The following is a 17,722-nucleotide window of genomic DNA, read 5'->3' as shown; positions in this document are numbered from 1 at the left end:
AGTCCAGACACTACATTGTGTGTGTGCACATAGCTAGGTTGGTGGGGTCCATCCTTCCTGACAGCGGGCGCACTGACCCACTCTCTCCAGTGGCTGCTGTTGGCATGACAACGATCTTCTCCCTTGTCCAAAGCTTTGAGGAAAATCAGTGATCATGAAAGCTTCGACTGTAATCAAAAGTTCAAGTCTCACAGGACACTTCTAATAACTCAGTTAATCAGTCACAGATGAGAAAGAACACAAACAGCAGCTTCTCTTGTCCTGACATCAATTCTGAGCGTCATGACCAACATAGTTTTAAATGTAATATGATAAAATTAAAAAAAAAACAATAAGATGATTGTAATACTGAGTACTATTTATTTGACAAGCATCTGACTTCTCTGTGTGTATATATGTATAACAATGTAAAATAATATTTTCAAACCTTTTAAAAATACAACACACTAGAGTAAATTATTGTCTAACATAAAATCTTAAATGAATTACCTTCTTATAAGAGACACCCATGATTCAAGTACTTCAAAACATCCTGGTGTGTTTATTCTTCTGCAACCTACACACTGCCATCATTGGCGGCAACTGGCCTTGCCTTACTGTAATCATTCATTCTCCATGTTTTAGGGTAGTGCCTAAAGTTGATTTATTCTTGCACAGTAAGATTATTTTTTCTTAACTATTTTTAACTGACAAACAAAACTGTGGTGTGTATGCAGTATCTTTGCCTTAGTGGGTCCATATTCATTTGTACCATTGTATAATAATTATTTGTTGCGTTTATTTTTCAGTTAATTCAGATTCTTGTCATTTCAAAATCTTTTGTACTTAAATTAACTGTCTTATACAGCTGTACATGAGAATATATTTCTAAAGAATATATCACAAAAAGCAAATAGCAAATAACAACTTGAAGTTTATTGAATAATGTAACAATACCCACTGTTTTGTTTTATTTATATAGTGCTGGTAGAACTTTAACAATGTGATTTCATAATGGTAGTGGTGGTGGTGTGGTGTGGTGTGTGTGTGGGGGTATGCACACATATGCAAATGCCAGTATCAGAGGACAACTTTTAGGAGTCAGTTCTCTCTTTCCACTGTGTGGATAGTAGAGACTGAACTTAAAATCAGGCTCAGCAGCAAGCACCTTTACCCACTGAGCCATCTCCGTGGCCCCAACTACATTATAAAGAATATATACCTATATTTTTCCACCACCAGCAGCACAAAACAGAGTTCTTATAGTTTTTTGTTCTTGGGAACACTTGAAATGATCAGAGTTTAGTAATGTCCGTTTGGTAAGTATATAGGTAAGGTCACATTTTGATTTGAATTTGCATGTTCATGATGACAAATGAAAGTAAAAGCAAGAACTTGGCATGGTGGCACACCCTTTAACCCCATCACTCAGGAGGCAGAGGCAGGTGGATATCTGTGGTTCGAGACCAGCTTGATCTACATACATAGGAGTTCCTGGTCAGCCAAGGCTCCACAGTGAGACCTTGTCTCAAATAAGAAAACTACACTAAATAACAATGAATGTAATATAAGGAGCCAGAAACTCTTTCTCATCATTTCAGGGGCCTATTGGCCTTTCTCTTCTACAATATGCTTGGGTGTGAAGGCTTCTGTAGTACACAGTTGTAGCTAGGTTTGGAATAAAGAGAAGCAAAGTAAGTTGTGAGCCTTGTAGACTATTGCTAAAGGTAAAAGTAGCTTCCAGTGAACTAATCCAATAAATAGAGAGAGCTCTTCAGAAACCACTGGAACACAGTCTCAAGTCAGAGTTCAAAAATGTTCCATTGTTGAATATGTTGAGCCTCTCTGCTTCAGTAATGCCATGAGTAAGTAGCAAGCATATGAGGCTACTGTGCATATTAAAGGAGATGATGTGAGGTAACCCTTGGTTACTGACTCAGAAAACACCTCAAGTCTGAAATTGCTGATGCCACTCAGGGCTTTTTAGCACCTCCTGTCTCTGCTGGTCTTCTATCCTATTTTCTCTTTTTATGAGACTGAGAAGACAATTCAGGGATTTTTAATATGGAGAGAGAGCTAATTGCTGGCACAGAGAAATGTCATTCTCAGAGTAAGCTAAGGGCTCTAGAAAGGCAGAAACAATTCCAAAATGCCACTGTCTTTGGGTCAATTGTATGAAATTAATAAAAGTTGAAGCAAAAAACTCCTCTGTGTTCCTAGGGTAGATTTTTGCAAGTCCCTGCCTTCTCTCAAACACTTTCTCTCTTGGTAGGAGACACTATTAGGTTATAGCTTTTTTGTTTTGTTTCCTGTGTTCCCTACCGTTAGTTATCATTAGTCATTTCCGTCCTCACAGAAGATCAGATGCTGGAGGAAACGTACGGCAGATGGAGAAAATCGCCCTGAGGATTCCTCTTCACATAAACTAAATATCTCATTTCGAAAGTACACTTCATAAAAATTTAAGCACCAAGGCCCAAGCTTATGAGAAAAAGGCAAAAAAGAGAAGGGAAATAATCATAACCAGGAGTTGGAGAGAAGCCTGGTCAAGCATTTGTTGCAGGACTGAGAGATGGCTCGAGGTTAAGAGCACTGGCTCCTCTTCCACAGGTCCTGAGTTCCCATCCTAGAAACCACAGAGTAGCTCACAACCATTTACAATGAGATCTGACATGCAGACAGAGCACTCATATACATAAAATAAATACAACTTTAAAAAAAGAATATCTGTTGCTCTCCAGTGTACCAGAGCACAATTGCCAGCACTCACATGGTGGCTCACAAGTCTGTAACTCCAGTTCCAGGGGATCTGAAGCCCTCTTCTGGCCTCTTGGGCATGAGACACACAGACATACAAACAGGGCAAAACACTCGCGTACATGAAATAAGTCTTCAAAAATATATACTGAGTCAAAAAACCTTTCTAATTAAAAATCAAAAACAAATGGACCAGCTTCAGTCTTTTGACTACTAGTTATTTAGAAGAAATAGACCTTTTCACATAATAAGGAATTTTAACTCTGACCTAAAAACAGAATTCCCCCCCCCAAAAAAAAGAAAAAGAAAAGAAATAATGTAATATAAATACTTTAGTAACATAGTTGGATTCTATATATTGCTCTATAGGTCTGTGGAGCTTTTGCCATCAACAATTTACAATAATATGGATATACTTATTGATACAAATAAGCCACTTTCCCTAAGTAGACTCACATTTCTTGAGTCAACGGCTGCATACATGATGTCCATCCATCCTTTGAAGGTGGCCTGCAAAACAGTCAGCGTATTTATTCCTCCTCTTTATTACAGTTGAGAAAATCAATTATCACAGCAAAAGTAGAAACAAGTGAACGAAAACCCTGAGAGAACATTCTGGATAGTTCCACCACAAAGAAATGACAAGCGGCTGAGGTGATGGATAAGCTTCCTCTAGATGCACATTACATAGTATGTGTATTCATCAACACATCCCATAGCTCCCCACAAACGAAACAATCAAAACACGTGTAAGCAGTTCCCCAAGATACATTCCTACACATTTGTGCAGCATGGCTTGTAGTTATTTTGTGGACATGTTCGGTAATAGATGCATTGTTCACCCCTATAATTTATAAAATCTTCTTATGTATCATATTTAAGATCTATAATGAAATCCTGTTCTACCACCACAATATACAATCATTAAAGTCACCTCAATGCCCTTTGCCACAGTTTAGCGTATAGGAATGGTTATTATAATGAGCCTAGGAAACCATTTCAGGAATGGAGTGTCAGCATAGGACACAGTTGAATATTATTCCATGTGTAAATATATCATATTTTCTTTAGACAATCACCCACGGATAAATGTAGACTGGTATCATGGATAATGATTGTAAATGATACTGCAATTAGAACTGGTATATTTCCACAAGCATTGTGAAATCAGTATGTGAAAGAGAAGGGAGTGTCGTAGAGTAGTTATTTTATAATTCTTGGAGGGAGCTCTTCATTGTTTTACTAATTAATATTTCTGAGTGTAAAGGTTGCTGGAAATTTGTTATCTTTTTTTCTCTTTGATGATAGTTAATTTTAACAGCCTCAGGGCAGTAGCTCATCTCAAAGAAAGACAGCTTACTCATGTCAGAGGCAATGGTCACTTACTACTTGGAGCAGAGAAAGATATCCAAGTCCCACGTTATCGAAGTTGACTTTCACATTCTTCCATCTGGCTGTCTGGTTGCTCTCTATGAGAGCTTGGCATTCACTGTAATTGTTGACCACGCTCACATCAAACATTTCCCCAGTGGTGTAGTTGATGCAATGATAGAACTTGCCAGCAAAGAGATTTACTCCCATGATACTGAATATTAGCCAAAAGATCAGGCAGACCAGAAGTACGTTCATTATGGAAGGGATGGCGCCTAAGAGGGCGTTTACAACAACCTGGCACAGGAGGAGAAGGAAGAAACCCAGGAGAAAATAAGTATTATGTTCACTTACTGTCAAATATTATTAGGAAACAATTATTTTTGCTTGGGAAATGGCTCAAGTGTAGTAAGCGCTGTTGCTCTCCTGAGGACCTAGGCTGGGTTTCCAGCACCCATGTGAAGTGGCGAACATTTTCCTGTAACTCCAGTTTGGGGAATCTAACACCCTCTTTTCTTGCCTCTAAGGGCATCTGAATACATATGCTAGACATACATATACTCAGGCATACAAATATGCACGGGATATAAACAAATTTGTCTGGTAAAAGAGAGGAGAAAGTACTGGTCAGGAGGAATAGCCTAATAAGTAATAGTATTTTCTGCTCAAGAGGATCTAGGTTTGGTTCCAAGGACTCACAGGGAAGTTCAGAACTGTGTTACTCCAGTTACTGAGACCGTAACACCCTGTTTTAGCTTCTGAGGCCACAACACATACATGCAGTGTATATACCTATAAGCAAGCAAATATACATACATATAATATAAAATACAAATCTTTCTATAACAAAAAGTAATAGTCAAATTTAAAAGATATATGACTACCTTTAAAGTTAAATATTGGATAGAAATATCGAATACTTTAACCTAAGAATCTTTTGTTTGTTTGTTTGTTTGACTTTTGAGACAGGGATTCTTTATATGGTCCTGGATATGTGGGTCTCACTCTGTAGAGCAGGCCGATTCTCAAACACAGAGACCCACCTGCCTCTGCCTCCTGAGTGCTGGGATTAAAGGCATGTGCCACCACAACATAGCCCAGACATTTTAAATTCTAAAATTCAGATGAATATGAAGTGAATTTTACCCTGTGGGGTATTTTCTTGGATTGTGAACACATATTAAGAAATTTTCAACAAGGAATAAAGATGGTTAAAATCAACAAATAAATAAGATCACAAGTCGTGTCGTGTATTCATGAGATCATCCTTTGAATAATACCAAGTTTAAAGTCGGAAAACATACAGTATCAAGTAGAGAGCAGAAGAGAGAACTGGAGGGTGCAGTGTGACAGAGCACATGCCTGTCACACACAAGGCCTGGGACTTGGTCCCACAGTTGAGAGAGAGAAGAATTGAAACTATATGAAGAATGAATTTGACACAGAAAATGTGAAACACATCTTAGTAAAGAATGTGAAACCCATTTAAAAAAATTAGACTCACTTCTGCAAAAATAAGGAATGTTTTAATTGTTAAAGAGAGAAAAAACAAACATGAAAAAAAAAACAACCTAAACAACCCAACAGCTAATCAACCATATCTAGAAGAAACATACCCTAACATGCTTACACACCAACAGTCAGCATTAATCTGTGCCTGTGGTTGTAACACCAATAAAGTCCAAGTAACTATTTTCATTTTTGGTTTTCTTTTTGTCTTGAGTTTTTGAGATAGGGTACCACTTTGTAGTTCAGCCTGGCTAGGAACAGGCTGTACACTGGCCCATCTCATTGCCTTAATTTTCTGAGTGCTAGGATTAGAGGAAACTGTTTTTAAGTATCTCAAAAAAGCAGTCTTTCTACAAGCTACAGGTTTTTTTTTTTTTTTTTTTTTTTTTTTTGTTGTTTGTTTGTTGCTTGTTGTTGTTACAAGTACTTAATACCTTGGAGACAGGTACAATCATTTTTTAGGTGGTGAGGCATTGTGGATCCCCCTGGTGCTGTTTGTATTTTGATGCTAATTCTGCTTCCCCAAGAGGGGTTGCCTGGGACAAGAAGTGAATCACTTAGGTGACTTCTTCTGAACCTTCTCTCCATTTTAACTTGTAAAATAAAGGCTAAAGCTGGTGATTGGGCCTTGGAAGGGAAGGTGGAGCTGTAAAGTCTTAGAGAGAAGGGGTGGGGGTGGGGAAAGAGGACCCAACAGAGGAGGAGGAGGAGGAGGAGGAGGAGGAGGAGGAGGAGGAGGAAGAGGAGGAAGAGGAGGAGTGGTGGTGGTGTTGGAAGGAAAATGAAGCTGGAGGACGTGGTCTGGAGAAACCACAAGTTATAAGGGATCTCATAGCTGGGAAATAGAGTAGTGTAGTGGTAAATCTGCCCCATCTAGGTGCGCTGCTTGTATTCATATTAATCGAGTTGTGTTTTCTTTGCACCGGCTTATTTGGGTGGAAGATTTACCACAACAGTGATGACATGTGTTCTTAAGCTTTTGTTCTAGGGGATGACAAATGTCAGCAAGAATTCTTTCCGGACCTTTGTATCACTTTTCTAAGGGAGTATTAGATTTCCACAACTGGCCTACTTTTTAGATGTCTCAATCTGTGCTTAAAAACAAAATGAAATTCAGACTTCAAAAGGCATAAAGTACATAACAGTGCAGCGAAAACACGATGAGTCGTGATTGGGAAGTTTTAAATTACGGCAGGTAAGACGGCCTGCACACTTTGAAACACAGGGGAGATAAGTTATCTTGATTCCTGTCAGTAACCTATGAGATCTGATCAAGAACTCCCTAATGAAAATGAAGGAAATTAGTATCAGGCATTGTGTTCTGTGAGTCAAAAGATAGATGCTGGATACATGATATTGACTGGTTGGTTATGTTTTATTTATTTATTTATGTTTATTTTAAGGATAGATTTAATTATTTATTCATTCATTTATTTAAAGTACACTGTAGCTGTCTTCAGACACAACAGAAGAGGGCATCAGATCTCATCACAGATGGTTATGAGCCACCACATGGTTGCTGGGATTTGAAATCAGGACCTCTGGAAGAGCAGTCCATGCTCTTACCCACTGAGCCATCTCTCCATCCCCTGGTTGGTTATGTGAACATAAAGACACAAACGCCACATGGATCTGGCCTTTCTACTCTAGAATGTTTGAGGTTGTTCTTAATTATACTTCCAGAAAATTCTAAGATGTCTGGTCTTACCCTCATTCCTTCGAATCGGGACAGGGCTCGAAGGGGTCTCAGAGCTCTTAGTGTCCGGAGGGATTTGATGGCACCAAGTTCGGAATAGCCCAAGGCATTTGCAGTTAAGCTAACCAATGAGACCTATCAAAGAGAGCATGCAATTGGTTAAAAGTTATAGATCAGTGTGTACACACTGAAGCATTTCTACAGGCAAAAAACAAGCAAGTCATTTACATACTTGGGTGAGTTTCCATAATACCAAGGCACTTGTTAAAAACAGGGAGCACTATAGCAGAAATGTAACCCTCTGTCTGTTTTGCCCTGCCCCCTGCTTTTTAGATGGGGGGGGGATGTGGCTTCCATGAGTGGGGAGGTGGGGAGGAGAGGAGAATGTAGAAGTTGGGGGAGGGGAAACTGTTATCAGAATATAATATATTAAATGGAAAAAATGTATTTTCAATAAAAAATTGAGAACTGGCAGAGTTTGATTTAGCAAGTTTGGGAAAAGAATTGCGAATTTACATCTTAAAAAGTTTATAGAAAAGCAATCAAGTTGATTCATTAATCACATTTTGATAATCATCACAACTAGAGCATAGAAAATTAGTGACTGAAATGAAAGGTTGAGATTTTAGTGCTACTAAAGGTTTTTTGGTTTTTGTTTTGCTTTGCTTTCTTTTTTAGTCATTTGTACAGATTACTAGTGCTATTAGTAGAAATTCTAAAATCTCAACAGGACAAAAAGAGAAAAGTTGTTGCAGACATCACTGAAATACCCAGTTACATTTGCAGACTATGAATATTATATGAACTCAGGAATGACATCTTGTTCTAAAGCACATCAAAATATGAAAATCAGATAAGCAGGAATAAATATGTAATATGGCTTAAAAGTATGGTGATAATAAGTATTTTAAAACACTTTCTAAGAAAACAACAGAAATAAATAGAATTTCTTTCACAAAATGTATGCTTACTTAAGCTAATTTTGTATGTATAATTTGAATTAAAAAGGGAAATGAGGTACAAAAGTCAATTTCATAAGCTTTGTAAGACTCTGAATTATCAAGAACTGGGAAGGCTTTCTGTTTGTAAGCCAGGAGGACTTGAGGCCCTTTACACTCTTGGGAGATGGAACCCACAGGAAAGGCACATAGCAAAGACAAGTTGGACAAATGAAAAATGTTCTGAACTGGGGCTGAATTATTAAAAAAAAGCAAAAATGAAGTGGTAAACCAGAACCCTTTCAGTAAGTTGTTTACCTACAGTTGAAAAAGAGATACATTTGGGGTCCTCCTAGCACACCATAAAAATGTTCACTCTTCTGAGGCTTGTTTGCATCCGCAACAATCCCCTTTCTGCTTCGGGATTCACACCCTCGCCGGCTTCTCTCCACAACATGGAGAGCCCAGCTTCTAACTTCCCTACACCGAATTCTTCAGTATCTTCCTCTCCACTATGTCCGTACATTCAGATGTCTTTGTTGGTATAACGGTCTCTTTGAACACTTGCCTAATCTGTCTTTCTCACTTTGCCTTCCATTTACAGATCTTTGTATCATATTCCTTGAACTCTATGTTCCTCCTCCAGGACTAAGACTTCTTGGCCTGAGGCATCAGTTGGCACAGGAGAGTGTCCCTCGCTCCTCTGGCTTTCCTGCCACTCAAATCCTCATTCACTGTACAAGAAAGAAACCTTTCCTCAAGGGAAGCCCGTGACTGTGCATTTATCCTTTCTGGTCAACCGTAAGCTCTTTTAGGACCAGCGAAATGACATTTCTATTTACAGCACCATAAGAAAAAAGATGATCAGAGAACATGTCTGATTTAAGACAAATTATCAACTAATTTAACATGCAATGGTGAGAGTATTCACCAATCTAAAATAGTAACTACCAGGCAGCAAGAAAATTAATTTTACTTTTGGCTTTCTTTATTAATATGTATATAAGGGCTTACTTACCCTTGTTCATCCTTTAAATATTAGATATGCTATTGTCAAGCTACTGATCTGTCACAATTACATACAAAAAGTGGAAAGAACAGTGTCCTCTACCCTTATCACACAAAAGTGTGGCATTTGTGACACACTCATTCTGTTTTCTGTAATTGTCAAACAGATAAGCCTGTATGACTTTACTTTTTGCTTACTGTCTTTCTGCATTTCAAGATTTTCAATGTAATTTTGAATATACCTTTATTTTATTTAAAGAATTGTTTATTTGCTTTATGTATGTGAGTACACTGTAGCTGTCTTCAAACACACCAGAAGATGACATTGGATTTCATTACAGAAGGTTGTGAGCCATCATGTGTTTGCTGGGAACTGAACTCAGGACCTGTGGAAGAGCAGCCAGTGCTCTTAACTGCTGAGCCATCTCTCCAGCCCCTGAATGTACCTTTAGATGCTACATTTATGGTAAATTCAATTAATGTAAATACTTCTATGTTTTAATATTCTATCTTACTATCTTTAAACAGTAACACAAGTTAAATAAAAGATTGCTTAGACCATCTGTTATTAACCACCAGATAAACCCATGCTATAACTTTGCTTTGAACTTCACACGAAATTAATAGTCTATATATGGGACCAATACTTCTTAGGAGGTTCACGAGATGACAAATCACTATTGCCGAAGATGCTTGTGAAGAACTGTAACAACTCTGGTTTTACGAAATGTGAGAATTAAGCAACAAAACAATCTTGCTTCTCCTGCAGCGCTTCAAATTTCATATACTGATTTGAACGATATTTTCAAACTAAGTCATGACATATCAGATGTCACTTAACTAGACAAAGCATGTCTTGGGTATACTTCCACTGGAGAAAAAGTAGCATTTGTATTTGGATTGAAACAACATTACATTTCTCTGGGTGTTTGTTTTGTGCCACCAGGCACAGCCAGGACTGGTGCTAAGCACCCCCTGCCAAGAACTAGAAAGGGGAACTGCAGAGTACTCACGTCAACGATCAGGAAGTCCAGCCAGCACCAGGCATTGGTGAAATACATTTGGAAGCCATATGCAACCCACTTTAGAAGCATCTCCAGGATGAAGATGTAAGTGAAAACCTTGTCAGCATACTCCAGCATGGTCTTGATCGTCTTTCGCTGCTCGATATAAATGTCTTCAAAGGCCTATCAGTGGAAGCACGGTGTTAGGTTTCATTGTCATGAACATTTCCTGCTTCATGTATGCGGTGGTAGTGATGCCTCTCCCTTCAGGGGCGGGAGGTCATGACACTGCCCTGACTCTATGGGTATCTGCGCATTTGAAGAGCACCTGGGCTTCCCAGTCCAGGGGGAGACGCTCTTGTAGTTTTCAAGTATGAATGTAGAGAGGATCCCCAAAGAGGGGGATGTGTAAACATGTGACAAGGAGAAAAGATCATCTAACTTTCTGCAGAAGTTGTGGGTGTGTTTGAAAACTGCTGTCATTCTGTAGCACTTGGGGTGTGGTCATTTCCCAGGAGCCCTGGGCCTTATGGGAAAAGACCATTTTACACAACCAGGAAGCACTAGCCCAGAGTGCATGGTGGCCTGGATGGAAGAACTAAGAAAGTTTTGTTTTCAGAGAACAAGGGATCCGGGTTTGTGATAGGGCTCAGCACAAGTGCTAGAGGGAGCTGTGAAGCTTAGCTCGCTCCCCAGCAGAAAGCCCCCAGTATGAGCATGCGCCTGTGCTTCAAAGACCCATGACTGACGGTACCAGGGAGTCAAGAGCTATTATAACAAGCTCACACCCTGGAGGGCAGGATGCAGGGCTCCTTTAATTCAGAAGTGGGCTTAAAGGCCTCCAGAAGCCCTGCAGTCATTTTCCTAATGAAATGTATTCACAACCATGTTCAGCATATTAAAAGTAAAGGGAACGCACCTACCTTCACACTTTGTTTCTGTTATATTAATGAGTATTTGATTAAATTATTCATTCTGATCAATGAAGTTGGATGCGGACTAGGTTTGTATTGCTTTTAGAGATTAAGTTAGCTTAGGAGTCAGCACTCCAGGTGACTGGCAAGTGGTTGGTAGGAACGAGTCAGGTGACTTCTTCCAGCAAGGGGCTTCTATTAAGCAGATCCCCACTTGAGCTGGTAACCCCACATCTTATCCACTTAGCGCTTCCTAAGAAATGGTACTAATCTTTCTCATTGCCCGTGGATATATAAGAAAATAGTTGCATTTACACTGTATTGTACGGATAAAATTCAGTAGACGCTGGAAAGAATTAACAAAAGAATAAAGATCATACAAAAATAAACAACTGCTATTGGTGCAAATCAGAGAGATTCTTTTTGAAATATTGGGTGAACACGCACCGTCTGAGAGTGATCTGATCTGGCTCCCCCAGACAGAGCGGTCTAAGCCGCTCTTGCTAGGCCTTCTACACACATCTTTTGCCAACATTCTATTTTACAAACGGGTGGTGGGAAGTTCAGTAGACAGGAATGGGAAAGGATGAGGGGGCAGGCCCCGAATCACCTACCAGTGCACCACTGCTGAGCAGAATCATGAAGACGATGAAGGTTTCGAACCAGTTGTGCTCAACTATCTTGTAGCACGTTTTCCTCAAGTTCCACCAGAGTTTGCCTTTGCCCTCTTCTATGCTTATCTGACAACATTTGAACTTTCTCACACAGTCTAAAACGATAAAGGAGAGGCCACCAGTTACTCCTTGGGCATCTTTGGGAAGGTGGAACATGAACCTGTTTTATTACCTCATAGTGCAGCATAAACAATCTTATTCGAATGAAGCCTTCCAGAAATCAATGTCAGCAGTATCGCCTTTACATGGTTTGCTAAATGAGCATTTACTTTTCTATGTGTATTGTAGATTTATGTTAAGGCAATACATGATTGGATATGAGAGAGAAAGGCGGGAGTGGAGGCAGGAGAGATTTTGGGAGAAAATCAAGATGGAGCTGGAGAAGGAGGATCTAGATCCAGGCGGTCGTATTTGGCGATAGGTAGATAGGAATATCTTAAGGGTTTATGTAGGTCATTTTATCTTATATGGAAGGGCAGTTTGTATCATTGTCCATTGGATGTAATCTTAGTGTGTAGAGGGTTTGTAGATTGAGAATTTAATATATAAACCTGCCCGAAAAGCTATTGGACTTTGGAGCCATGTTTGTGCGGGGCAGCAGGGTAAAGTAGCTCATCAGGCTGGTAGTATCCACCCAGAACCGAAGCAACAGGGTAGGTGGAGTGCATAGCCTTGGAAGGGAACCACCTGGAGGGTGCAGCTTGGGGACCATGTGACAGAGTCCGTCCGTCCGTGCACTGGGCTCCCACAGAGTGAGATGGCAGGGGCCGATAAAGGGTTAATCCATCATTTAATACTTATTGCAACAATGTATAACTCTATTATGTCATAAACTATACCAACACAGGGAAACATAAAAACCAGAGCCTATCTTTCTATTCAGCCCTTCTCCCATGTGTAAATCCTCCATTTGACTTCTGATTAGTCAGTTCAGAGCACGATGTAGCGCCTTCATCTAACATAAGATGTGTGAAAGATTTCATTATGCTTCTTTCCACACGTTTGTGGGAATTTACGCAAATGTCCACTATCATTCAATAATTTGGTTGTTTTGTTTCTGATCATTAACCACAGCTGTGCAATAGCACCTCTGTTCTTTGTGAGGTACAAAGTCAAAGGGTTTTCAGTAATATTTGTTGCAGAGCTTTCTATTCAAAATTTATTACTTGGAAAACTATAAGATATGTAAGTGGCCTTGGGCTTGGGGAATGTCCGTCTCAGTGGGACTGGTTTTCCAACATGAGTTATTCATAGAGAATACTTATCTTAAGACATCGTCATATAAAGTCTCATCAGTAATGCTGAGTTTCTGAATTTTATGGAATAAAATGGACTTGGGGTGAGATCTTGGGAACTGTATAAGTCCTATTAATAACATGAAGTTAGAAGAAACAGTTAAAAATATGAAGCAAATTTAATGATAGGCAAGTCTGAGCATCACATACAAGGCATTAGCTCAGGGTTCTTTATCAACCCCAAGGGAGCAGCCTAGAGTTGAGGTTTTCACGTGGCTTGATATTCATCACTATTGGTATAGGGCTGTCGCCAACCCTCATCTAAAATGATGGAATTTTGGTTTTCTTTAGGGAATCCTTTAAGAGTATTCTAATAATCACAATGTCCCCATATAAAAGTATACAGTATATTTCAGCCTTTTTACATCTTTCATCTTTGTGCAAAACTCACAAAAAATATTTGACTTTGATTGACATTCAAGGTCAGACCAAAATATATATTTATCAATCAGTACAGTAAATAGTTTGAGCACTCAGTAAATAACAAAATATTTCCTTATTCCTTTTAGTTGCTTGTCTTTTCCTTTCCTTTTAAAAAATCTTAAAAGTTCTGAATCTAATTTAGACATTTCTCTGTCCTTTTCACTAATATAGAAGGCCAGAGAGCCAATTGCACTGGTTACATTTTTGCCAACACAAGTTCATGTCATCTGGAAAAAGGGAACCACAACTGAGAAAATGCTACAATCTGACTGGGTGTTATGAAAATCTGTGGGGGCATTTTCTTGATTAATCATTGATGTGAGAAGGCACAGCCCAATGGAGTGTTGCCACCTTTCAGCCGTGGTCATGTGTTGTTTATGAAAGCAAGGAGATAAAACTAGTAAGCCAAATTTCTCCATAGCCTCTTCTTCGGTTCTTGCCTCTTCATTTCTGTCTTGATCTCTTGCATGGACATCCTTTGTGGACTGTGAAATAAAAATGTAAGCCTACTAAACCTTTCCCTCCCCAGTTTGCTTTTAGCCAGAACGGTTTTTATCTCAACAATGGAGAACAGACTAATACTCCAACTAGCCGCATATTTAAGAGCCAATCATACCTTCAAAAGCAAAAGGAACCAATTGCATACATTAAACCCATAGTCAAAAAAAATAAAAAAACCTGCCTTTGTTTTGAGATTTGAAACAAAAAAAGTAATGAATCATCCTTACAAAAATAGGCATGCGTGATTAGAGACAGTTAGATAATACTGAGATACAGACAGGGGATAGGAAAGATGGATAGGCAAGTGAAGGCTCCTGATAACCTGACTGTTGGCATACCTTCTGTGAAACAGGCTTCTGGTTCAAGGGACTCTTCTGGTTCTGCCTCTGGCTGCTCTCCCTCCGCTGGAGCACCAATGTCAACTGTGCTGCCCTCAGATGAGCTAGTTGCATTCAGTTTCTGAAAGCCAATCCCACAGAAAAGTTTTCAACATGTTCTCTAATCCAAACGCAAAGAATACTGAGGTGTACCCCCCCCAGTCTTCTGTATGCATTCTCTTGATCTGTAATTTAAGAATTACTTAAATATAATGCCAATCTGCTTTGGGAGAGGCGGGGGTCACAAGATTAGATTCAGCACTGTAGAATATCTTAAAAAAAAACAGTGCTTACAACTTAAATAACTTTTGTTTAAGACCATCTATATCATTTCTGAAATAGAATTCTACAGAAAGCTTATGCAAGCTGCTAGCCATATGGCCACTGGGATCTTGCTTTTGGAAAATTAATTTGTAAATTATATAGCTTATTTTATTCTAAACTTGTGACCCGACCAATAAAAGCTGCAGAGTGTATTTTCATGTCAAATGTAGAAAAGGTTTGGTCAAGTGCACATAAACAGCAACAATCTACATTTACCCACTTTTCATTGACATGAAAACGTAGACTACTGGTTATTATTATGGACATTCTATAACTTTCTATTTGGGAAAAGAGCAGCGCATTGTTAGCTGGATAGCAAGAGCAGGTATCTCGCATTCTCTTTGGCCAATGCACTCCTGGGTACCACTGTGCATTTGGAAACTACCTGTTACTTTGGCACTCTTGCCTGCCCTCGTAGGAATGGCAGAAATGAATTATTGCTTCTTGTTTTGTTTCCTTTGGGTTAAATAACAACCATCCAAAGGAAACTAGAGTAAAAAGATGTTGTCTCACATGTTGACATACATACACTCAATCCAGGTCAGTCTGTCCTTGGGGACCAGCATAAAGGGTGAGGACCCCATTGTAAACTTGAAGTGCCCAGGCATGGTGCAGGGCCAGGTGTGAGTGCCACATGGAACCAGAGTAGTTTAGGCCACAGCATTCCCGAACCTGTTACAATGTTATTCCCATTAGTGCATAACATTAGGAGATGGCCTAGCTGAAGAAGCTCCTTTACCAAGAGGATGTAGGAAGCACATGATAGAATGAAGACTGACATATGGAACACTAGAATCAAATGGAAGCTAGAGTCTGTACTGGAAAGAGTCTACTCATAGTTTGGATAAGAATAATATTTCCCCCTTAATATAATGAGTCCTTTATTTACAAAAATTATTTTTTATGAAGTGTTGACTTAGTGTGTTTTGAGTTCATATGAAGAAAGTACTATGAACATTTACATGAGATTGAAATATCTTTATTTTAACAATACCAATAGCTGATGCAAAAACATTATATACTTCTGCTTTCTAAGACTTAGGCTTGTGGTTACTTGAAATTTTATCTTAAAAATATACAGTTAAAAGCTAGGTAGGAGTTGACTTTCTTCTTACTGAAAATTTTATGGCATTGAGCCATTAAACCTTTGCCATTAAAATATATATATATATATATATATATATATATATATATATATATATTGTTCTTTGGTGAAACACTAAAATAAAATTTATTGCAAATATTCCCAAGTTTTTTAGGTTGTTATTTTTCACCTAATTTAATTTCTTTTCTTTTAGGTCTGACTATTTTTTCATAAGTATACTTGGGTTTGGAGTCTTGTCATTGACTCCTGAAACATTTATCAATTGCGGAGATTCATCTAATATCAAGTTGTTATACCTCAGAGGCTGACAATACAAGCTTTGTAATTTATAGACTTTTGAGACACAGGACAGATAGCCAGAAACACTGAACTACAGTCATATCCGATTTCACTACATGCAGTAAGAATGGAAAATATTCCCTTTAATAATGTGGATAAACACTGAAAATGCAGAATGGAGCTCCCATGTAAAAATACTGGTGGATCTTTATGTCCAAATGCTCAGTCAGGCCACACTGGTCAATGAATGTATCAGCATCCGTGTAGTAGTTGGTTTGATTGACAACTTGACAGGGTCTAGAGTCCTAGAGAAGACATATCCCTGAGCTTGTCAAGATGGAATTAACTGAGGTGAGAAGATCCACCCCTTCCACGGATAGAACCATCCCATGGGCTTGGGTCTTAACTAAGTCAAAGGTGAAGGTGAGCTGAGAACCAGTAATCATTGTTCTCTGCTTTTTGACTATAGATGCTATGTGACCTGTTGTCTCATACCCTGACTGTTGCACCTGCCTTTCTCTGATGGACTGCATCCTCAAACTGTGAGCCAAAATAATCCATGCTTCCTTAAGTTGCTTCTACGAGTATTCCACCGAGCAATAGGAATGTTACCTGATACGATCAGTAGTAAGGATGTAGGAGATACTCAATCAATATTACTCAGTAATGACTGCACTGGTGGCTGAATAATGGAAGGCTTCTTGACAGAACAAAGCCTGGTCCTATATAATTAGGAGCAGTCACCACATAAAGTGTAACAGGAAATCGTGGTTCAGAATCTTCAAAAGTTCCCATAGGATCCCTGCAGCACCAGCCATCGCTCCTCCTGTCGTGCATCTGGGTTACCAACATTTTGAAAGATGTCATAATGACCTGTGTCACCAGCACCCATTCAGGTTTTACTATTGTGTCACCATTGTCCTTCCTCTCCTTTCTGAGTCCCTCCAGTTCCTGACTTCTTCCATTCCATCCTTTCCATGTCTTTGGTGTTCTGGACTCTTCATACCTTTATTTTCCTGACCTTCCACTCATTCTGACCTTTCACAAAGCATAGGCTAAGGTTTTCCAGAGAGAGAAACTCAAGTCTTTCCAGCCTACTTGTGAGATACTTGGGAGCAAGAATAGCACCCTGCGGATGATGACTGGGGCAGTAACAAACACGGATCAGTCCTCAGAGTCCACTCTGAAGTCTCAGTTTGTTTTCCACTGAATGAACAACATGAAGCCAAACACTTGCTTTCAATAGCTCAAAATTCAAGAAATATCAGAGAAAGTCAATTTTCTCTATTCAGGGTGCATTATGTTCCAATGTAAAGGAGAATCCTTTTTGTGTGTGGTTTTTAAAAAATTAATTACAGGCCTTATCTGTTAAAAAATTATTCAAGGAACCTTTGTATTATTCTTTTTTAAACCATAGTGAATCAGACTATACACAACTTATTTTTATTCCAATGAGGCACCTTACGACCAATAAGGAAGCAACAGCACAAGTTCAGTGAACTTCAAGAGTCAGGTTATTTCCTTTACACAAAGTGAAACTTAAAATATATTTTGTGTTTCTAGAATAT

At 38.9% G+C, this 17,722-nt stretch overlaps 1 protein-coding gene across 10 annotated transcripts in view; it reads right to left on the bottom strand.

Moving 5' to 3' along the window:
• The window catches only part of LOC308429113 (sodium channel protein type 2 subunit alpha), a gene marked incomplete at both ends in the record, with an annotated part of 84,498 nt that overhangs the window by 15,286 nt on the left and 51,490 nt on the right, over positions 1 to 17,722 (bottom strand). For all 10 annotated transcript variants that reach the window (XM_080927802.1, XM_080927804.1, XM_080927807.1 and 7 more), the window contains 6 exons: positions 3,193 to 3,246; positions 4,123 to 4,404; positions 7,325 to 7,447; positions 10,272 to 10,445; positions 11,791 to 11,945; positions 14,408 to 14,528. In XM_080927802.1, coding sequence (XP_080783928.1) covers positions 3,193 to 3,246; positions 4,123 to 4,404; positions 7,325 to 7,447; positions 10,272 to 10,445; positions 11,791 to 11,945; positions 14,408 to 14,528 — 909 coding nt within the window. The remainder of the gene's footprint in view (positions 1 to 3,192; positions 3,247 to 4,122; positions 4,405 to 7,324; positions 7,448 to 10,271; positions 10,446 to 11,790; positions 11,946 to 14,407; positions 14,529 to 17,722) is intronic.

This window comes from Micromys minutus (assembly GCF_963924665.1).
Source record: "Micromys minutus genome assembly, chromosome: 13".
Lineage (NCBI taxonomy): Eukaryota > Metazoa > Chordata > Mammalia > Rodentia > Muridae > Micromys > Micromys minutus.
The sequence above is the reverse complement of the archived record's forward strand: the minus strand, read 5'-3'. Positions and strand labels throughout refer to the sequence as shown.